The sequence below is a fragment of the Sprattus sprattus genome, assembly GCF_963457725.1.
Source record: "Sprattus sprattus genome assembly, chromosome: 18".
Taxonomy (NCBI): domain Eukaryota; kingdom Metazoa; phylum Chordata; class Actinopteri; order Clupeiformes; family Clupeidae; genus Sprattus; species Sprattus sprattus.
The window spans coordinates 22,371,190-22,394,345 of NC_137916.1; the positions used below are offsets into that span (position 1 = coordinate 22,371,190).

The window sequence follows — 23,156 nt, forward strand, 5'->3', positions numbered from 1 at the left end:
AGTCAAAAAATGAATTTGATCACTTTGAAAAGTTATTTATCAAATAAGACTTGTTTCAACACATTGCTCCAATTTCAAAAACATGCATTACATCAATTTTGAAAACACATTTTAAAAATATTTTTTTTAAAGCCTTATTTGTCATTGACCCAACCATCTCCCACAGAACATTAGAGAATCAACATATTCAACTGCTTTAAAAGAACTCCCAAAAAATGGTTGATAAATAACCAAAAATATGATCATTATAGTGGGTAAGCAGTAGATTTTTTCTTGTTTACCACTTTGTTCTTTCCCTTCTACCCATGGTTTAGGACTGAGTGGAGCTTGTATATTGGGATTTTATTTTATGTTATGTTTGATATAGGCTATACGTTAATGCATTTTTTCACTCTGGCAGGGGGACTGCCAATGGAATCTAGCCTTTTGGCTGTAATTGGGTGCATTTACATTTTAATGTTCATGAATGTACACTGTCCCTCTTGATCAAATAAATACACTGATTGATTGATTGATTGATAAAGAAATGATGATGAAATTATGAGGCACATATTAAATGTATCAACACAAAAGACACAAACACACTCATATAGACTGACCAAGAACAAAAGAGAGAGAAGAGAAAGGATGTTGGGTGGAGGTGACCAGTCTTTACTGATTGCTGGTTTGTTCTTGTTTACTGACCAATACTGATGATCAAGTCATCAAACCTCAACTCTATTAGGAAACTGCTCGAGCCGCCAGACCAAGCTACGTCAAAACCAATCCTTCACAACTTGGGCAAGGCGAAAGGCTAGCACTCAAACTAAAATATATCTTTGAATAGCAGAGCAGTCTATAAGTAAAGCAATATAGCATGTAAGGTAGCTTGTTGTCTGTAACGTATCACAGCCGAAGTCGACGCTAGACTTCGTGAAACCTTTATTAATTGGACTAGAATAGATGACACACCAACACACGCACCCAGAAATGAAATGCGTAAAACTGAACCACGTCACTACACCAATTTTTTTCACAATTGGACTGCACGCTAAATTGTGTCCTTTGTCCACTTATGTGTACGCTCTGTAGGTTATACCACCCGATTTACAACACTGGAAGATAGAAAAATGATTCTCAAAAGCATGAAATTAACTGTTAAGTTATACCTGCGTTTGTAGCACTTCTCGCTGTGTAGTGTAGTAGGCTATGCCTCTTCGCTGACACCCAACCTAACCTGTGTCTGGTTTAAATAAATGATTTACCTCAGCCGACCCCCTGCTTGGACCTGTATTCCCTACGGATGTGGTTGCGGTGCTGTCATAATTGGGATTAGCTTCGGTTTAGTTGCAGTGATGTCATAATTGAGTTTAGTAGTTGCCGATGCATTCAGATGTTACCGTTTCCAAAATGTTCCGCGTAGTGCCAACACTTTCGCAAAACATTCATTAAACTTTTATTTCGGAATGCACTCAACTATGAATTACTTTCCAGTAGATGTTGTGCGCAGGTATTTACCTGAGTCCTTCCGTGACCTCGATTTCCTGAGGAGACATTCAGCCATACAATTTCCCCACATCACCACACCATTATTTGCAATACTTTCATTTATTATTTTTTTTTATTTAACATTCAATTAAGAAAAACATCAAGTTGTGAACAAAAGCAAAGAGTTCAAATTTCCTCCACTGTTCTTTGTTTGCTTCTTTTTTTTTGTTGGTTGATTTGTTTGTTTTAATTCCACAATACATTTTCACAACATGTTTACCATGACAACACAACTGAGCATAATAATAATTATAATAATACAAAAGTTGCCATATTTATATATTTACACACCCTCCCCACCCTTGGTGTCTGGTGCCTCCTCCCCTCTCTGGCAAGGGACTCTTCAGTGCCCATTCAGTGCCATCTTAAGTGGGGGCAAACTTCTTGGCTTGAGCCCTCACACGCTTCTCATAGTCCATTCTGTTCTGACTGAAAAGCAAGACGAGAAATTTGCTTCCACATTGATAAAATGACAGGCAGGTAGGTGAACGGGGACATCAAGCACACACGGCTATGACACTGTAATTGTATTTTAATCCTCATGGCTGGAGTCTGATATAGGCAAACCAACCTTAATGATTTGACTTAAATAGGGTTACCAACTCACCAGTATATTGTGTAGGCCTCTGCCTGTGCAGGGTCTTGGATGTTGGGTTCATTCAGCAGCTCCTGAATGCCAAGCAAGATCTGCAAAAGTAAACAAATATTTGAACTTCAGTACTTGGGTCTTCTATGTAGGATAGAAAAAAGACTGACAAATAATAATAATGTTAGGACACACAGGAGGGTATGTGTGCGCGTGTGTGTGCTTTTGAGTACAAGTGCACGGGCATGCTCGTGTACGTGCATGGATCTGTGTGTGTTAGGGGTTGAACAAGTACATAATTTTAGAAATCAAGTTATTGTTTCCAAAAAAGAAACTTGAGTACTCTGGTGGCATGGCGGGGTGTTCGTGCGGGAGGTGTTTATCATTAGACTATGCAACTATGATGGGGTTGGTCTTAGCACATAAAATGAATGGTATGACTACAACTCTTGGTCTTACCTTACGCAACGGTGAAGTATGGATGATACAGACGATATTTTAACATTAGTTAATACATTCTGCAGTAGCCCAAGATAGAAAATCATGTAAGTGTTCTGATTGTGTTAACCTGTAGCAAGCAACTGATTATTATTATTTTTTTTTTAATGTATTGAAATCTTGAGTCATGTTTGCTCGTATCCATTTTAATTTGTTTAGCTCATTAGTGTGGTAGCTCGGTCTAGTGACAGACTCAATGTCTGAGCCATCCTTAAGAAATTCGTCTACAACTCACAATAGGGGCAACACAGATCTTCCAAACAATAGATTTCTGCTGACACCACCCTTCCTCTTGTTCACAAAGGGCTAGAACTAAAAACTGAACTGTGAACTGTAAACCTTTAGATCCTAAGGATGGGTCATTTCGTGGTGTAGGCAATTATGACAGAGACCGACAAGTTCGGAACTGAAACACTCGCTCATCATTTTCTCTGCTCTCAACTCCCTCCAAAGGCATTTCAATCGCTTCAGCCCGACTCCAAGCAAAACTGTATGGGAAATGTAGTCAATACTAACGATGGACAATATTTAGAAACTGAGCCATTTTCAGTTCTTACACTAACATCACGTGATTAACGAGTACTTGATATTAATGCAGAAACTTGAGAACTGATGTAGCTGCTTGATTATTCAAATACTGGAGTAGCCTGTGCAGCCCCTAGGGTGTGTGTGTGTGTGTGTATGTTTGTGTGTGTGTGTGTGTGTTTGTGTTTGAGTGTGTTTGTGTTTGAGTGTGTGTGTGTGTGTGTGTGTCGGTGTGTATATATGTATGTGTGTGTGTGTGTGTGTGTGTGTGTGTGTATATACGTGTTTGTGTGTGCATGAAGTGTGTAATAGAGCAGGCCTTGCCTGTTTGATTGTAATGGCAGGCCTCCAGTCCTTCTCCTCCTCCAGGATTGACAGGCACACGGTGCCTGAGGGGTACACGTTGGGATGGAAGATCGGAGGCTCAAACTTGCCTGCCATTAGGAACACACATAAGAAATGATCAGAACCAGCCTCTAGATAGAACGTGTCTGCTTGTCTTTACTTATTTAAGAGCATTCTGGCAACTGTTGGTTGTAACAGTTTTCAAAATGACTACATGCACTGTTGAGAAAATGATATGACTCCTAACCTCCATATTCACAATTACATAAAAGGGGACATAAAATTGATGATGTTACCACGATGTCTGACAGTGTTCTACACTTCACAAACTATTAAGAACTTTGCATTCGTTTTTGAACATAGGTGTTCACCTTTGATCATGGTTCCCTGTACTGTGCCCTGCAATTTTTAAACATACATAATCTACTGACTCTTAAAAAAATACTATGAAATGGCCGGTGATAACACAAAAGGAGCAATCCATGGCTTGTCATGTACTCACATTTGGGGGGTGAAGAGGGGTAATCATCCTTGAAGAGCATGCGGAGCTTGTACAGACCTCCCTCCCACAAGGTCTGCAAAAGAACACACGGTCATTGATCTGGAGTATATCAGTGATTTCACAAGAATGTCATCAAAGACAATTCTTCATCAGAGATCATTATACAGGTTAAAATTAGCATTTGAGTGAGAAGTTATTTTTATGTGCTTACTTTCTCAAAAGTACACACAAGCACTGATCATAGACAGTGTGCTTGAAGTGAGACTTAAGAGTGTAAAAGATCAGTAACAGGTTACCTCGCACCTGGGTATTTACTTACCCCCTTCTTCCCAGGGATGGCACACTCCCAGTTCATCAAATTCATGGTGCCATCAGGGTTCTTGGTTGGCACAGCAACGTAGCCCTGACGGTGTAAAAGAAGCCCAGATATACTTTCATTAGTATTAAAGTACTCAAGACGTGATTAAAAAGCCCACTTGTACACAGTATGGACAGCACCAGTAGTGCATCATCGTTATATAAAAGCTATGTGCAGCCTACAGATTCAAGGACAGATACACTCAAAATGCAAAAAGTGAAAGGTTTAAAGATGGATGCTTACAAATGGATGGTCTTTTCTCCAAGCTTTGCGCTCCTGCGACAATCTACTGAGGGCTATGCCAGACATGGCGTGGCATTAACACCGTCCTATGGACAGATGCGGAATTGCATGCGATTACAGATAGCGATCTGACAGCTATTTTATCAGACCTTGCGCCTGTCTACCTGAGTTTGCCGCGTCTCGTCCCTTACAAACTTTTATTTTCCTGCGTTGGGGAAAAAAACAACGTTAGACCACGTAATACCACACTAGGAAGTAGACAAAATGTTGTCAAGGCCTAGCCTGAATTTCCGCTGCTTCTAGTTAACGATGCCTAGTTTACCTAGTTATTCTAGCTAGCTAGCGAAAGAAAGCTAGCTAGGTCCAAAAACCTTACAGCCGAGATTACGTTAGCTAGCTATAGTTTATCTGAAAACACGAACAAACAAGTTGCCTCTGAATTGTTAAGTCTTTAAAAAAATCTCCTGGAGAGACTCAAAATAACTTATTTTTTTCGTTAAACCTGTTCCGACTTACTGTCGCTTTTAATGTAAACTGGTTTGGGGGGAAACACGAATCTGCTGTCAACTAAAGGACCCCAATTTGTTTTTACTTTCAGGACCCTCAGGCATAATCGTGGATGCCCTCACTCGTACTCCGTGTTCCGCCATGGTTAGTGTGCTCTCATCGTGAGAAAAGATACCGAAAACCTCAACAAACTAAATTAATAATAAGGAAAAGCTAGCATGAGGAATACCTATTGCCTAAGGTAATTCGGCCAACTGGAAAATACCTAAATTGCTGTTAAACGATTAGTACTTGTAGGATGCTCATGTTATTTTTTTAGGCTAAGCGTGAATTGAAATTGATATATAGATATAGATCTAGTTTTAGCATTAATTCGGACTGTGTTGAGGACAACCACGATAATTCAAGGCGAAAGTGCAATAATATGATGAACGCTGTCATTCAATGTAGAGAAATGTTTGGGTCCATCATCAATATGCCTCACTCATCATGGCCGTCATGGTGGCCACATTTCATCGACTTCACCCTCTATACGCCGCCCCTTTTCGCGCTGCTTTCAAATTAATTCAAGTAATTTCTGCTAATACCCGGCAAACTTTCAACGACTTTGTTAAATACTTCACAACTGTGATGTTTATATGCCCATCAAGAAGCTCTGTCAACTGTGACCTCGACTGTAAATCTGTCAGGCTTGTAACGGGACTCCTAAAATATCATCGAAACCGGTTTGCACCGGTTTTTCATAGCACCCTGGCTGTGTCATCAACTTTGATTCCTCCGCCTCTCAGTAACCTCTTCTTGTCTTCTTATGCAAAACTAGATCACGCTATCTATGCCCAATAGATCATCATTTGAAAGTATCACACTTGAAGAACATTTTTGAATGTGTCTTGAGTTTTTTAAGACTCCCATACATTTCCAATGACATGCCCAGACTGTCACTATCTTACATTAATTAAACAGAGTCAATATGTTAAGTTCCACTGATTTTAATTTTAATTAAGTTTTAAACAAAAACACTTTCATTTAAACATTCAATATTACATTGCAATTGCATTAGTAGAAACAGTTTCCCACATTACTATGCAGTGATAATGAAGATAGCATTATTTCTAAGACAGAAATAAGGTGAAATCAGTATTCAAAAGTGCACTTTGTTATTTTCACATACCCCTGCTCTACTCTACTCTACCCTAAACCTGTACAGTTTGAGCTTGTCAAATTAGTCAACACACCATTTCTGAACATGCATATTCATACATACCATACATACTATTGGCCTTGGCCAGAAATATAAGCTTTGTATTGGAGACGTGTACAGCACTGATGTTGAAAACGTCTGTAGCACACTGTTTTCCACTTTATCCCACTATACAATACAAAGGAGTGGACCCTCAAAATGTAGTAACATTACATATGTGCTTTTCACTTTAGACTCCACTGATGCTTTCACACCTGCTTTCCTTTTCCCTCTGAGATGACGTGTTCTGGTGATGCCTTGGCAAACCACTCGGACCAGGAGCCATCATACAGGCACACACCTGGATGCCCGCACAAGTGCGCTGCCAGTGCAATGTGGCAAGCAGTCACACCTGAGCCACAGGTGACCCAGAAGGGCTTCTGCAAGTCCACTCCGGCATTGCGGAACATCTGGGCCAGCTCCTCTGGGTCCTTCTCAAGCCCTGAGGACTCCATGAAGTTGGGGAACGGCATGTTGATGGTGCCTGGGATGTGGCCGGGCTCTGTGTCTATATGGGGGAGGGGGGGGATAAAAGTTTGACAGAGGGATTGTGTGTGTGTGTGTGTGTGTGTGTGTGTGTGTGTGAGAGAGAGAGAGAGAGCGGGATAGAGGAAGGGAAAGGGGGAGAACGAGAGTGAGGGAGGGAGGGAGAGAGCAAAGATTAGAAGGAGTGCAGGAGCGTACCTCTGAAAAATGGTGCCTATGGCAAGCATTGAAAATGCGCACCTGTCCGAATATCATTTAGATAATTTCACCATAATATCAGCTCAAGAATACAGGACCTAAATGTCACCATCAAGCGCTAATGAGTGCTGGCAAGCATAGGATGTACAGAGCTCATTAGTAAGAGCATCATTAGCAGGGGTGTTGCTAGGAGCTGAAAACGTTCAGGGCTTAGCCCAGACCTGAACAGGGGTCTGGGGGCATCCTACCCCAAATGATGGCACTAAATGTATCATTTTCACACAGTTGGGAGACAGAAACATTAGCCTAAGTCTAAAGACAGTGCATTGCCTGTCTGACTCACATGAATATTACCCAAACCATAATTTATACCACACTGCCTGTCTACATGAGAACACTTTTATGTTTAATGGTCACACTGACATGGGACATGGACATCAGCGCTCAAATTATTTGTTTATAATTGGTCTCATGATTTGTTTTCTACTGGGGCCTTTTTGGGTGAACCTTAAAGCCAACAACTCAGCTTGTCAGCAAACACAAGCAATCCATAGTCAGAAACCTGTTGCAAATGAACAACTTGTTCTTTCCAGCAACTGCTAACCTATTAAGTCTACCCTGCAGTTGATTAAAGATGATATAAACATAAAGCATGCTCTAAAACTGAATATTTGACACAATAGGTTATAAACAAACTGTCCGCCCTTCAAACTGCATTTTTGTCATTCACAACTGGTGTCATTAGGATTACAGCAACAACTTAACAGAACAGAACTGAATACAGCCTACTTGCTCGTGGCTCTGGTTCAATGCCCCGAAATCTTCCACTAGCCCTTGCATCAACGACTTGGAACTGTTTAGTTGTTAAATTCTCTAGCATGTCCTCGTAGGTCTTCACCCAAGAGCCGTTGATAGTTGCACGAAACTCTGCTCGTTCTGGTTTGGAGTACTCTGAAGTAACGGTGTTACCCTCATTCAGCCAATTTTTCATTCCCCCGTTTAGTACTGATACCGACTTGTGGCCGAACAGCCTGAACATCCACCAAACCCGAGGTGCAGCGAATCCCCCGAAATCGCTGGTATCATAAACGACTACGTGAGTGTCATTACTAATTCCTAAATTTCCCACGTATTCAGCAAACTCGGTCTGGGAAGGCAGCATGTGATCAAAAGTGGAAGTTGTATCGCAGCATTTGTCGATGTCAAAGAAGGTCGCGCCGGGTATATGTCTCTGGTTGAATTCTTCTTGAACATTACGATTAAGTTTAGGAAGATACCAGGAGGAGTCAATAATTCGGAGACTAGGTCCCACTCGGTTGTTTTTGATTGCTTCAGCAAGCCACTTTGCAGCGACTAGAGATCGAACCTGACCTGCCATCACTGCTAACCGTAACTGGTTTGTTAGCTTATCGTGCCCTCTTGTGGTAGATACCCAAACTGCAAGTGCCTTAAATGACCAAACGGCACAGCTTTAGAGACGCGAGACACAGCGCATCGCGTCATACTCTAAAAAACACGCCCACTGGAAAGAAAACAATTTAGGATCCTTCTTGACACTTTTGTCTGCTAATAAGATACTAAACTAGTTACTTCAACCAAGAAAATGCCAGATTGACTGCCGATATCTTTTAAAATGTCGTCCCTTAAGTGCTCACTGCTTTCACCAAGTCATGACAGTAAGGACTAAAAATAGTTTGTCGTCTTTTCTTATTGGTGGATGTTCCCTGCTAGAAAACAACCAGCTCAGACACGAGTTTAGTGTATGGCACAAGCCCTCTCACGCGTGCATGTCGACAATATCTTATTTCAGGATGTCGAGATTTGTGTCAAGGCTAATACATTTGAACCTATAGCTTCTACTACATTAGCCTCACTATAGGCTATATGGGAAAACAATAAATTGTGTTATGTTGTGTAATCTACAGGTAGGTGACATGACAGCGAATGAGGGAATTAATTTTAGCATATCTCCATACAGAAGTTAAACAACCAATCCTACATTAGCACCTATTTATATTATTATTGTTGTTGTGGTGTTCTGTGCAATAAATTATGTGTAAGACATATGCAGCTACACTTATTTAGGGCTATACAAAAAGGAATACCATAGCAGTTTTCTGTGAGACTGCCCAGTGCCTTGAGTCCAGTGTTTTTGGAGTCGAAATTCAGTCCTGTAACAGTGCAATAACCCTGCGTGCACAGAACATATTAACAGAGCAATTTGTCGTTTGCTCGCACAGAATGTTGGGAGGTAGGCCCTACCAACGGGTCTTTGTCTACAGCATGCAGATGCCATAACACTACAATACCTTCAACCCCCCTGACAGTAACCTAGACTTAGAATTAGGCATTACATTTCCAATAAGCCTGTCCTTAACTTCCCCCTGAAATCATTGAACATTCCTTGATGCTGTTCGTATGAAGCTTTAAATGTCTGAATCAATGCAGAAACCTATCCTTGGAATTTACTGAGAAGGTAAGGACGTGTCAGTTAAGGTCCTGAATTAAATGTTTAGATTTTTCAGTTTTTCTGTCCAAATCCAAATGTGTTCTTTAAAACAATCACATTATGAATGACATCACTGACTGCAGACTACTGACTAAGGTATCCGTCATGTTATAAATATGATTAACGTGACAAACTCTTTATGCTGACACTACCATGACCTTCAGTTCCTCGCAGTTTATTATTTCATTAAGTGAGAAGTAGTTACAGTAAATCGTGTGACCTCTCTGTATCGCACACAATCTCCCATACCCCCAATTTCTCTAACAGCTCACGTTCAGCGAGCTATTTTAACTGGAATTCTCCTAAAAACACAGTGTGTGCGTGTGTATGTGAAAGAAAGCTTTTCTTTGTATATTGTGCTGTGCTGGTACACAGTGATTCACCTCAGAGATCCATCTGTGGGTTATCCTCCTAATGTTCTGCTGGAAAGAGCACCACATCACGCGGCCTTGGAAGCAGTGGCATGGCGTCCTTAATGTGTGTACGCGCGCATTTACCTTGTCAATGGCTGTCTTGTGTAAGGCTGCCTGAGGGCTGGGTGTGGAGACCCATGATAATTGGCATGGCTAGCCTTGACGCCTGCTACTGTTTGAGCAGAGCATAGTGCTTGAGGATATTTACCTGTTGTGTCCTGAACCCTGAGCAGATGGGTAGATGGCTGAGTGGCACAGACAGTGTTGTTGTTGTTTATTTCTCTTTAAAGACAAGGCATGCTGACTTGAGAGACCGTTTGTGTGGATAGTTGCATGTGTGTGTGTCAGTGTGTGTGTGAGTGAGTGTGTGTGTGTGTGTGTGTGTGTGTGTGTGTGTGGTGTGTAGCATATCTTCCTTTAAGCCTAAACAGCTGTTAAACATCTTGTAAACAGTATACAATATGTACAGTATACAAATGTGATTCCCGATAGCTAAGCACACTGGAATTCTCAATCGTTTAATAAATGCTGGCGTCATTAACTGCAGATGTCAGCCTCTTTCTTACTAAGCCCACTAAGCTTTTGTGTGCGTAAACATTTTGAAATGATTTTGTCAATTTTTCATTAAATGTAACTTCCTTCAAATAACGCTTAAATAGATGCATATACCTGTGGTGCATTGATTTTTCAAGCCTGCCGTGTAGAGTGTCGTGGCAGGTCTCTGGAGTGTGTGTGTGTGTGTGTGTGTGTGTGTGGGTCTGTTTGTGTGTGTGTGTGTGTGTGTGTGTGGTGTGTAGCATATCTTCCTTTAAGCCTAAACAGCTGGTAAACATCTTGTAAACAGTATACAATACAGTATACAAATGTCTGGGTGAGTGGCACAGCCAAGGCATACTGACTTGAGAGACTGTTTGTGTAGATAGTTGTGTGTGTGTGTGTGTGTGTGTGTGTCTGTGTGTGTGTGTGTGTGTGTGTGTGTGTGTGTGTGTGTGTGTGTGTGAGTGAGTGAGTGTGTGTGTGTGTGTCTCTGTGTGTGTGTGTGAGTGAGTGTGTGTGTGTGTGTCTCTGTGTGTCTCTGTGTGTGTGTGTGTGCGTGTGTGTGTGTGTGTGTGTGTGTGTGTGTGTGAGAGTGAGTGTGTGTGTGTCTGTGTGTGTGTTTGTGTGTGTCTGTCTGTGTGTGTTTGAGTGAGTTAGTGTGTCTGTGTGTTTGTGTGTGTGTGTTTGTGTGTGTGTGTATGTCTGTGTGTGTGTGTTGTGTAGCATATCTTCCTTTAGGCCTAAACACCTGTTAAACAGCTTGTAAACAGTATACAATTTGTACAGTATACAAATGTCTCTGTAATTGTCAACAGTGTAATTATATTAATACAAATCTGAATTCATTTTAAAACCAATATTTATAAAAGGTTAGGAGACTATTTGATAATTTGTTAATAATCTTTATTCAGTGATATTTTTAAAAGCAAAAAGATAAATGTATAACAAATTGTTGCTTCTGGAAAAAACCATCTCAGGATTTTTCAGACCAATAATTGAATTATCACATCAGGTCACAATCACTTCATATAGGTACATGATGTTCCATTTGCAAATCACAAAAACAAAGTGAGAAACAATTTGAAGAAACATGTAAGGAATCCGGATAAAATGAGTTAGACAGAACAAGACGGAGTCAAAAAAACAAAAGCATCAAAGGTAATTTAATAGATCATTAAAAGGACTTTGTATATTATGTTTCTTGTTAAGATCATAACATGCTCTACTTATGAAGCTCTTTAATCATTATTGAAGCAGATATCCACTTAAAAATGCCTCCTAACCATCCTTTATGACATCCAATCAAACATCAAATGGTGGAAACCTCCAAGACAATACAGAGCTCTCCAAACAAGAATATTCTGAAAATGGCAGAACATGACATGATTCAAAGCACTTGGCAGATTTCTTGTAACATTTCATTTCTTTCATCAGTCCCCACATTGCTTTAAATGTAATTCTTTTATTCACTGTAGTAATACAAAATAATCATACAAAACATTTTTCCTACAGTAATGTAATTAACAAATGAATCTGTCTTTCCAATCTGTAATCACACATGCTTTCTCATCTTAAATATTCTGATTATTAGCCATTTTAGCCAGAAATTACTCAATACATCTACATAGTGTCACATACAGCAAGTACTTGCTTAATGGTAGAAGTGCTCAAATCAGTGCAAAATCAATATGGTGATGATTCATGTATGAAACAATCACTCATGTTGTCCACTAACTCTCTCTGATCCCTGAATGGGGACAATGTTTAAGGCAGGTACTTCTTGGCCTTCATTCGAGGTATGATGTGCATGTCTCTGACATCATTATGCTGAAGGAGCCAGCATAAGTAGCGCTCCGTACCCATACCCCACCCACTGGTGCACAAGGGGATGAGCTGGCGCATGTTGATGTACCACTTGTACGACTCTTCTGGAACAGCATGGTGCCTCAAGGCCTCCTGCACTTTCTCTGGGGTTGGGTGGCGCTCTCCCAGGCCTACAGTCTCACCCAGTCCCAGCAGGAGATCTGCAGCCTTGGCTTTGGATCTGCCCGAGCCTTCGACGTATGCCTGATAGAATGGCACTCCGAGGTGATCCATTTCAGTCAGCCAAACGGCACCACCATACTTCTCTATCAAGACCCGCTCACCTTTCCGAGTGAGCTTTCTACCAAACTGTGGCTGGCCATCTTGAACCCACTCTAGGCAGTCTGGGGATGGCATCATAGGGATGGCCTGTTCCAAGGTGACCCTTGGGAGGTGTTTCTCACCTTCCAGCTTTTTGAGCAGGTCCTGTGCATGGGACAGAGTGCCAGTCGTGCTCAAGATGATGTGAGAGTGTTTCTTTAGCATCTGTTGGGTCATGTAAGCCACAAAGCCTTCAGCCACAGTCATCGCAGCGTCCATATCACCCAGGAGTTCACATTCAATGTGGTAGAACTGGTTAAGGTGGGTGGCATCAGGATCTTCTCCCCGGAAACTGGGCGACACATAATAGGCCCCGGGTAGACCTTCCTGGAACCGCAGGAAATATTCAAGAACAAACTGCATGGAGTCGGCCAAGTAGACATCCTGTCCCAGCATGTTGACAAACACAGGTTCTGAGTCGGACCCAAGGCCCATTGGGGAAGAGATTGTGTCAGTTGTGATGGGGGTCAAAGCGTATGAATACTGACAGATGTTGTTGAAGTACTCTACAGTGCTATGAAATAGGGTGTTTTGGATTTGGAAGAGATTGCGATACCACTGGTTGGTTATTGCTAATGTGGCATGTCTTTGAGGATCCTCCCATGACCTTGGGGCTATGTTCTTTATGATCTGTGTGTGGACCTTGTTGATTTCTTCTGATGATGCTTGTGGGCCATTGGCCGAGGTGACAAACCCTGGGTAGGTTTGGAAAAACTGTGATTGTACACTAGTGACTTTCTGGCAGGGTGAAGTCACTAAGGGGATCAATTTTACGTGGGCATAATCAATTTCATAGCCCTCAAAAATGAGAGCCACTCCTCGCGCCCTCATACCTTCCTGCAAGAGCTGTGCAACTTTTCGGGCGGCAAGGATGAGGCCTGTGTAGTCTGCCTCTTCTAGGCGGAAGATGTCACTGGGGAGCGGTTTGCGCGGCACCAGAACCGTGAGCCCAGGCGTGTTGGGGAAGGGAGTCAGGAAAGCTATGTTACTGTTGTCCTCCCACACCCGCCACTGTTTCTCATCACCGCGGACAATGCGTGAGAAAAGATTGTTGTGTTTGGGGTCTCCCAGGAAGTCATAGCAGGATGGTGCATTGGGTGTTGGAAGCTTGGCTCGTATCTTGGACTGTATGCTATCAAGTTGAACATCTTCACAACGTGGGCCACTCTTAGAGCTGCAATAGCCCGGATCATCTGTGTTAAACTCTTCCTCCCCAGCAAGATGTGGTCTCCAGCTAGGTTCCAGGCCATGGAGAGGCAGTACTTTGATCTGGGCAGGCTGGTCTGGCAGGGGATGTGCTACGAGGGCACAACGCTGGACGCCAAGCCGTTCACACAAAAGATTTGCAACTCTTCGAGCGCCCAGTAGCATTGTCATAAAGTTGGGAACAGTTAGCTGGAAAATGCTGTTGGGACCACTGAGAGACTTCCGAGTAAGGATCGTGGCACCTAGAGTACATGGGTCAGGTTGTAAGTAAGCTACCAGTTCATCAGTCTCCCAGATTATGTTAGAGAAGGTAAATGCCGGTCTGAAGACTTCTGCACGAATTGTGTCGTTGACAAGAGACGCAACAAACATGACCGCAGCATTGGTTTCAATCACAGCCTCACCTTTGTGATCCACTGCGATGATTCCAGCCTGACAGCCTTTAAGGTTCTCAGAGATCACCTCCTGACAGGCCTGTTTAAGTGTGTAGCCTTTGTGACTGTACAGACTAGCAACTCTTTGAGCAACTGTTTGCCTGAGGAAAACATCTCCATCACCCGAACAAGTCACTGCCACCTTCTCATCAGCATATATTCCTGCACCCATCACAGCCGTGTCGCCCACTCTGCCCTTTAGCTTGCCCACAAGCCCACCAGTTGAAGTCGCAGCTGCCAGTTTACCCCACCTATCCAGAGCGATTGCTCCCACAGTTTGTGGGTGATTGTTTTTGGTGGACTGCATACTGTTTAGTTTAGCATCCAACTCTCTACGGCGCACATCCGTCTGGAAGTACTCAGCTCCCACAGGCTTCGCTTTTTCTGCTACACCTTGCAGAAACTCTTCAGCCCCCTCCCCGACCAGGAGTGAGTGTACACTTTGCTCCATGACTTGTCTGGCTGCCTTCACTGGATTTTTCACTGTGCGCAAGCAGGCCACTGATCCTGAGTTGCTACCAGTACCGTCCACTATGGAAGCCTCCAGCTCATGGTTGCCATCTTTGTTGTAGACGGCACCTTTGCCTGCGTTGAAGAGAAAGCAGTCCTCCAGGGCTACCACACTCCTTTCCACTGCATCTAAGCTGCTCCCTCCATTTCTCAGGACTTGTGCCCCAAGCTTTAGGGCAGATTCAAGGGCGAACTCAAGGACCTCCACCACTTTCTGATTCAATGAAACATCCTCACCAGCTCCACCATGAATCAGCAATGTGAAGTCCGGCTTCATCTCCGAGGGTTGGGGTGGTTTTGCGCACATATTAAGACCTTTGCAAATTTTAGCCTCTGTGTTTCCATTCATTCTGAGCTCATCATTCCCCTGCATAATACACTCAAGTGCCCCCATCTGCCCAGCAATGGAATATCTTAGTGCCAGGAGCATGACTAGTTTCAGCGTCATTTGCAGGTTTGCATGAAGTTTGTCCAATATACCCACAAAGCTACCTTTTCCATTCAGGACGATGCGAACCCGGTCCTTTCTCCCAAGGTACGTGACAGCGAGCTGGTCACGAGCATACACATTTCCAACGGCACATTCCACACCTTCCATCAGGTCTTTCCCTGTGAGGTACACAGATGGACATCCAAAAGGATCCAGAAACTTCTTCAGAGGATTGTTTGGGGACATGGAGTGACGCAAGACTGCCAAGTGAGGCCCCACACCTTCACCAACTTTTGTGGCCTTGACGAGATTCTTGTGCTCCAACAGAGCCAAGTGGAACAGGCCTATGAGCTCCTTGGAATACTGAGGATTCCCATCAGGACCAATGCATGCAGCTAGTGCACTAACTAACTGTCGAGATCTGGCTGTAAGGGAGTATGTGGGATCACAACGACCATGTTTGAAATGGCGCATATGTGTAGGGGTGACAATGATGTGTTTTATAGCTGATTCCCCAAGCGTTTGCCTCAAGGCTAGCTGCAGGGAAAAGTTGACCCAAGCATCATAAACCCCTCGTTGACTCCTCAGGATGGTGAAGACATCGGGATAAGATGGCATTTCAAAAGTGAGTATAGGGTGGGTTTCTAGGGTAGATGTGTCAACAGGATGACTTGGCATGCCAATTCCTTCAAGTTGAAATGTTAAGGGTTTGGGTTTTGTCAAGCTAGCGTCAAGAGCTGCAGATTTATTCTCTTTCTGGGCATGGATTAAGTTTCTATTCTGTGACTCTGACAGATAAAATGCACTTTCAGCCACAAGCCCAGCCACCATTCCATCCACAGCACTGTGTTCAAACAGCAAGCCTGCTGCACTATCTTTGAACACCACCATGTTAACCACCTGTAAGGAAGAAAAGAGAGTTTTTTTTTTACCCTAGAATATATTTTGTCCACTTATTTAGGACTTGTTTTCATCTGCCATGGTCAAATATAATTATCATTGCATGTCTGTTGTACAGCCTACTATTTGATTCAATATCACAGTAAGTATCATTGAATTAATGCTGCAATTACTCCTTTAAACAGAATCCAAACAGGATGATTCTAACCGATAAGCAGTTCAACAAGATCCTATAACAACTTTATTTTAAGCCACACCAAACTCATTACCTGCTCTGTTTTTTCCCCATTTCCTTCTCCTTCACTCTCATTCTCTCTCTCTCTCTCTCTCTCTCTCTCTCTATATATATATATCTCTGTGACATGATTTCCTAAAAGGGAATCATTTACTGACCTTGTCATAATGCCTCAAGCAACTCCACCCTCTACCCCCGAGTCTGACAGCATTGAGGGTGCTTGCCACGTCAGATGGCGCTGGTCCATCTTCGAGAGAGACCGTCAGTATGGCACTCTCCATGAGGTCCAGGGATCCTGCGGTGGGCCCTCCCCTCTTCAGGACCTTCTCTCTCACTTCATACCAGTCTGTACGGGGGAGGGAGGAGAGGCCACAGATAGTAGAGGCGTCCTTGTCTGCGCCCGCAGCAGGCTGGCTACTGATGTGCTCTAATTGATCGTATATGCCCCCAAGGGAGAGGGCTGTGAGAGGACCCCCTAGACTGGGCCTATGCAGGATCTGTATGGGAAATGCCCCCGCTCGGCAGGTCAGGATGGCGTGAAGACTATCTGGGTAGAGCTGGAATGGACAAATGCGAACAATGAAAGACACACTCAGTTCATTAGAATATTGTATCCCCCTTGGTGCATAGCTAAAATTGTAGATCGGGAGGGAAAAAACATGAGTACAGAGCCATAAAGATGCTGTAAGCAATAATATATTTAAAAAACATGGGTGTGCAAAATTGAGTGTGCACATAAAGCATACAGCTAGAGGACATAGAGGAGCAATTTGCTAACCATAAGTGTATTAGATGAGAACAGCTGACAGCACCTTATATAATACTCATAAATGCCGCTACAAATCTACTTTAAAACAATGGCAGGAGGCTTAACATCATTACCAGCGTTGTATCTGTACAATGTCTGGTAATTAAGTGCATATGGCATCCTCTTCCAATCTCTGCTCTCTGTTTTTTCTCTCTCTCTCTGTGACTCTCTCCATCACTGTCTCCATCTCTCTCATCCCTCTCCCACCATACAACCACAGTTTTGCTGTCCTAAAGACACTCTAGTATTTCACATGAAGACAACACATTTTATACAGTATAAAAGATAGATATCCGATACTGCAGAATAAACATATAATTCACTCTCCCCCCACCCTTTCTCTGACCTTAATCTCATAAAGGAAGTTTCGTTTATGTGGATATTTGGGATAATGTTATGTGGATATTTTTTTGTATTTATTAGAATGAACATCCAGTTCAAATCTCACCTTATTGTGATGTGAATATTAGAGGCATGTAATGTATTATCATGTAATGTCAAGTAGTATAAATGTGTTCCCCCTCTCCCCCAAAATCACCTTAATCTCATCTTGTTTCTTTCCAGGGAGTCGGCTGGCAGCAAACACTTCTGACTGCTGTGTGCGCTCCATTGGCACGTCTCCCTCGACCAGCCAGGGCTCGCTGTACAGCTTGGCCATGGCCCACACCAGTGCTGCTGCCCTCCCCAGGTGGGTGTCGTCTTTCCAGGCCCTCGACTGAGGCAGGACTGTGGGGATGGCGGTGGAGGTGGGCAACGCATCACGACAGGACAGCAGCCGGCTTTTGAACTGCTCTGTCACCCAGTTCTCACGACCAGAACCAGCGTCGGACAGCTTCCTCTGGGCCTCCTGTAGGATCTCCCTCTGCTGGGAAAGGGCATTTTTGTACTGCATGTACAAGTCAGGGCTCAGAGTGAGTTGGAGGACCCGGCCAGCTTCCTGCAAGGTTGTGTCCAGGTCTGGTATGGGGTAGTCATGCAGTGCCATCCTGTGGAGAGGAGGATCCAAGATACTGAGCAAAGTTATCTGGAATAGTAGGGTTATTGTGTCAATACAAAAATCAAATTGCTTTTCACTATATGAAGAGGTATTAGTTGTAGGTTTATGTAATATGTGTCAAGCAGTAAGACCAATGCAAGTTTAAAAAAACGCAACTTGACTAATGTGGCAGTCCAGCCTATTTTGGTGTACAGTTTGAAAAGCGACTTATATCCTCCTGGGAACCAAGAAAAATTAACAGAATAGCTGAAGAGAGGAAGAGGGTATGCATGAAAAACAAATGTCAACTACAGAGGACACAAGTCTATGGGTTGGTTCTCTGGAGGATATAATATGGTATAACTGTATGTGCACACTGAACCAAATGTCAAATTGAGTTAAACGACAAGCAGGTTATGTAACATCAATTAAAGGTGTCCAAAACAAATTACAGCTTTACCCTTTACCAGCAAGAATAGTTATACATTGAAGTCTGCATTTTAATTTTATAGCGTTATCAGAAAAGTATCCATTGGGAGAATACGTAACCTATCCAAAAACATAACACTGTCAGTTTAATACTCATGGAGGACATGGGGAACATATTATTTAATCATCAACCAGACCTAAATAATCCCATTAAGAGTATTCTCTCGTGCTGCACAAGATTCTCTACTTTTCTTGTTTTGGCCATAATTCAATCACTCCATTACTGTCCCCTAGAAGAAATGTCTGTCAGGGCACACAACAGATCCATTGTGGCACAAGGGGAGCTGAAATGCCCTCTAGTTCTGCCCCCGGAATTTTCTGTAGTGAAATATTTGACTGTTAATAACCTTTTACGATAAAGCATTATGTGCTCTCACACACGTTTCTTGTGGAGTCGTCCTAATTGTTTTTGCCCCCCTCTCCTCCACCCTTATGATAACCATAGAAAGGTTGTTTGCATTTTGTTGTCATGGGAACATGTCTCATGGTGCGTGACTGAATGGTACAATTTGATTTGAGCTGATTGGTTGAGAACTCAGTTTTTCATAATACTTGCTCTTAGACTTTTCTTTTGCTGCTCAAGCATTCTTGCCACCAGGCCAGGTTCAAGTTCAAACTAGGTGACAACTGATCAGGCAGGCGACTGACAGTTAAGTTACCTTATCCAACATTTCTATGATATTAAGTAACAGTAATTTCATTTATTTACACCACAGCGACCAACCAAAGTTAACAGCTGACTTAGTTCACACACAAACATCACCTTCTATTAGAGGCAAACAGAGACTTTCGGGATTGAATATAGCCAGATTCTGATTTTAGATATTAAATTATATGTGTACAGAAATATAGAAAATCTTAAAATACACAAATATACGTTATAACATAGTGCAGTACATAAAATAGCATGTACTTCTCATAATAACAAATGATCAATACCCTTGCTGTACCATTTCAATACAATCACAATCTATCAACATTGTTGGTAGATGCCAAAAACCACAGAATATACAATGACCTTATAAAACACAGTCTCTAGGTTGAAATTTTAGAAAAGTCTTTCAGGAACTCAAATAACAGATATGTATCATCAATACTTCAGTTGTCTAACCCATTACACTACTCATTAATACCAGCAACAGGTTTTAAATTAAGGATAAACAGTATGTAAGCAATGAACACTGAATATTTCAACTTCAACCATTTACTGAATCACACAGTCAAGGTCCAACCTCAACAGTTATTCTATCAATGCTACACTGAAATCATTTCAGCCTGACTGAGCATATGTTATGTAAAACCATGCCACTTACAGCAAATCTACAAGAATGATCAACAACAACAAATACACAAAACCTGACTAAATCTATCCATGTCCATGTCTTGTGCATACAATAATTGGAAAGTACCCTGCAAACTAAAACATATACACCCATGCTTGAAGAGGTATTTAAGATGTCAACCTTCTTACTAAAAGAAAGGAAATTTCAGAACATCAACAACTAAGTATTGTCTTACCTCAGTCCTGAGTGTGCTCAAATAAAAATGTCAGTACAACGGAGAGATGGTCACTGCACAACAAGTTTTGTTGCACGCAACACAAGGGATGGCAGTAATAGGTACCTAGTGACTTCAATTAAGGAATTCAATTTCCTGTTTCTGGGTAGAAGTTGGGTGTGCTCTAAAAATTCCCTCTTTTCGGTGGAACTGAAGGAGGGTATTTTTGAAGTGCCTTGGGATGGAAATGTGTGTGATCACTTTTAAATGATGACTGGCAAACAAGTCTATGCTCCTGATACTTTTTGAATGTCTAAATAAGAATAAAGATCAAGACTAGTGATTTTCCCATATTGGTGTAAAAGTGAAGGTTTTTATTATAATTCAAAGCATCCAAGAAATGCAAGTGTGACGTAACAGTAAAAATAATGTAGTGTAAGATCCATATTATGTTAAAGCTGCATTGTAGGTTATAATTATTTGGCGTCAAACACAATTATATTAGCTGTCAACTACAGGAACCCATCTATAGGAAGACAGCCTTTGTAACAGTCTTAAAGGTCAAAGGGCAAAAGCGTCTGAATATCTAGAAAAGTGCTGTATAAAAATTATAATATTATTATTATTATTATTATAAGGTAAAGTAGCTCTTATCACATTCGATGTGATAAAGCTTGCACTGGAATGAGGGGGCAAAATGCTTTGCACGTTCTAGTGTGTTTGTGTGGTTGAAACTTCCGTCTTTCTACTTTTATTCAACTGTGATACTTATCTAATTCTGATCTGTGTTTCTGCTAGGGCTTTGGTGTGCTTGATTAAGGTACAGTCAGTGATATTTGGCGTGAAAAAAGAAAACCCATAGAAACAAACACAGAAAATTCCAAATATGGAAAATTTCAATTGTCTTGATTTTATAGGTAGTGATTTTGATTGTGAGTTTAGATATGTATCATACCATAATGATTCATATCTACCCAAACCAGTTTTTTTTTTTTACTGGATTAATTCGGATGTCTTTCTAGAACCACAGCTAATGAGGATAACCGTCATGTTCTCACCACATAGATATTACTACACTTGGAATTGTTGGATGTTAGGCCATATGAATACTCAAGATTTTTTGAGAAAATAGAAAATTCCCATAACAGTTTAGGAGTATGCAGTAATTTTTTATGCAATTCCTTCTGGAATCATAATGCTGATAATGGGTATTAATTTCCCAAGGCCAATTACGTACACTGTCAATTTATCTGATACTGCTGTGGGTGGTTTGTGCCTTTCAGCAAAGCATCAGATTAATTAATTGTTACAGTCCCCTACATAATCCCATTGCTACATTTTGTTACAATCCCCTGTATAATCCCAGTGGAATGGTACAATAGAGAATGTGCCGTGGGGAAAAGTGTGGTCCTTGCCTCACAAGTACTTTTAACCAATAAAGTGTAAGAAGTTTTGTTAACTTAATTCACAGGTTCTACCCAGCATCATCTTTCCTTAAAAGATACGGGGCATTGAGTCTGACTGCTCTTTCTTTAGAAGAAGGCAGCATAAAAATGTACCTGGATCATTTCTTAGAATGAACTCAGTGACTATCTAGACAGCATAAAATACTCTAGCTAATGAGGACAGTGCATTATACAACCATTGTGACCTTGCAGGACTGATATTAAACATCTTCGACTAAGGTTGGCGATTTGATTGATAAATTGTTAATTTAAAGAAAGAAAAAAGAAAGAAAGAGGCAAAAAGCCATCATGTGCTAAAATAAATAAATGAATACAAAACGCCGGAAGTGATCTGTGCCCTGCGAAAATCGGGTCGCCATTGTCTTCCGGTCTGAGGCTTCTGACCCTGGTGTGTGAGAGAGCTTCTATTTTTGTGGAACAGTACCTGTGCAAGGACATTTTCTTTAAGTTGTGTGTTAAACGTAAGTGTCCATATGCAAACGATTGCCTCTGTTAAACTGTTAGTTCTTAAATATGGCGGTTAGTGTATGTATATTCATTTATACTTGAGGTCACTGATGATGCTGCTAACGTACCAGTTAGCTAGCTAATGTCAGCGCTGGCTTCCTATCTAACATGGCCAGTTTCGATTAACCAGCTAGCCAACTCTGTCTTTTCCATTTGAACATCGCATTGTTCGTGGAACACTACTTTAGCTAGCAAAAATGGTTAAGTGTTAGTAATAAGCCACGGCTAAACAGGTTGTGACCGCGTGAGAAATCACAATGCTAGCTCTCGTAGCTACTTATGCTCAGTCAGAGACAGTATATGAGGTTCAGATAATTAGGGAGACGCTACTATAAGGCTAGTTTGTTGTAGCGTGCTAGCTGTCTAATTTCTTACTGACGTTAGTGTAATTAATATGTTGCGATTACACGTTATCCTCTCCTGATGGTAAACTGAATTCCTTTTCCTATTGCTATTGAGGGGCAGAAGAAGGAACAGTGGTTCTTTCTTACTCTACCATTTGGTAGGTGTAGGATCTTGAAGTCAAAAGTTGATTTTCAGTTTGCTGGCTGAGCTTGTGAAGACTTAACGTTGTGACATAACAGCAGCAAACAATGGACCTAGTTTGTCCCTATTGAGTGTTTTTTTGTTATCTGCTGGGTGAATATGAAAAAGTTTCAAAGGTTGTCCGGTACTTCTTTTAGACTGACACGTGATCTTTGCATAAACCTCCTTTAAGACAGACTTGCCAATGGCATTAGCAATGCTGCTGGGATCACACTTTTCTCTGCATTGACAACCACAGCTGTTTTCGAGTTGATGCAATACACGACAACTGATGGTGGAGTTATGTCAATTTCCAAACTACCAAAGGTCTTTCTTTTCCTCCTGACAGTTTTTCTGTCTCCGTGGTTTTCTGATACTAGTGCATTTGTACAGTGCTTTGGCCGTGTTGCTAAAGTAAATAGTGTCAGTGAGTTAACCACAGAAATATTCAGTCCAAAGCCTTGCAACATTCATGTATGTTTTTCTCGGACATAGAATGAGGTGGGATAAGCAAC

General features: G+C 41.8%; 2 protein-coding genes across 2 annotated transcripts; both read right to left on the reverse strand.

Moving 5' to 3' along the window:
- Positions 1-1,603: 1,603 nt before the first annotated feature.
- On the reverse strand, positions 1,604-5,135 carry LOC308379315 (SUMO-conjugating enzyme UBC9-like). Its single transcript, XM_080856401.1, has 7 exons — positions 5,101-5,135; positions 4,585-4,789; positions 4,303-4,386; positions 3,984-4,056; positions 3,461-3,570; positions 2,135-2,214; positions 1,604-1,956 (listed from the first exon to the last, which is right to left on the reverse strand). Exons 2-7 carry the CDS (start codon positions 4,648-4,650, stop codon positions 1,893-1,895), a joined length of 477 nt encoding a protein of 158 aa, XP_080712527.1. The 5' UTR covers positions 4,651-4,789; positions 5,101-5,135; the 3' UTR covers positions 1,604-1,892.
- Positions 5,136-6,064: 929 nt separating this feature from the next.
- Positions 6,065-8,436, reverse strand: mpst (mercaptopyruvate sulfurtransferase). The gene is made up of 2 exons (XM_080855929.1): positions 7,805-8,436; positions 6,065-6,839 (listed from the first exon to the last, which is right to left on the reverse strand). Exons 1-2 carry the CDS (start codon positions 8,391-8,393, stop codon positions 6,541-6,543), a joined length of 888 nt encoding a protein of 295 aa, XP_080712055.1. The 5' UTR covers positions 8,394-8,436; the 3' UTR covers positions 6,065-6,540.
- Between the last annotated feature and the right edge of the window lie 14,720 nt (positions 8,437-23,156).

What these genes read in the sequence shown, in the direction of transcription:
- LOC308379315 (XM_080856401.1), bottom strand. Translation starts at nt 4,650, where the DNA reads ATGTCTGGCATAGCCCTCAGTAGATTGTCGCAGGAGCGCAAAGCTTGG. An exon ending in CCCCTCTTCACCCCCCAAAT is followed by an intron (nt 3,571 to 3,983) that starts GTGAGTACATGA and finishes TCCTAATGGCAG; the next exon opens with GCAAGTTTGAGCCTCCGATC. An exon ending in CTGCCATTACAATCAAACAG is followed by an intron (nt 2,215 to 3,460) that starts GCAAGGCCTGCT and finishes TTACTTTTGCAG; the next exon opens with ATCTTGCTTGGCATTCAGGA.
- mpst (XM_080855929.1), bottom strand. Translation starts at nt 8,393, where the DNA reads ATGGCAGGTCAGGTTCGATCTCTAGTCGCTGCAAAGTGGCTTGCTGAA. An exon ending in TGAACCAGAGCCACGAGCAA is followed by an intron (nt 6,840 to 7,804) that starts GTAGGCTGTATT and finishes TCCCCCATATAG; the next exon opens with ACACAGAGCCCGGCCACATC.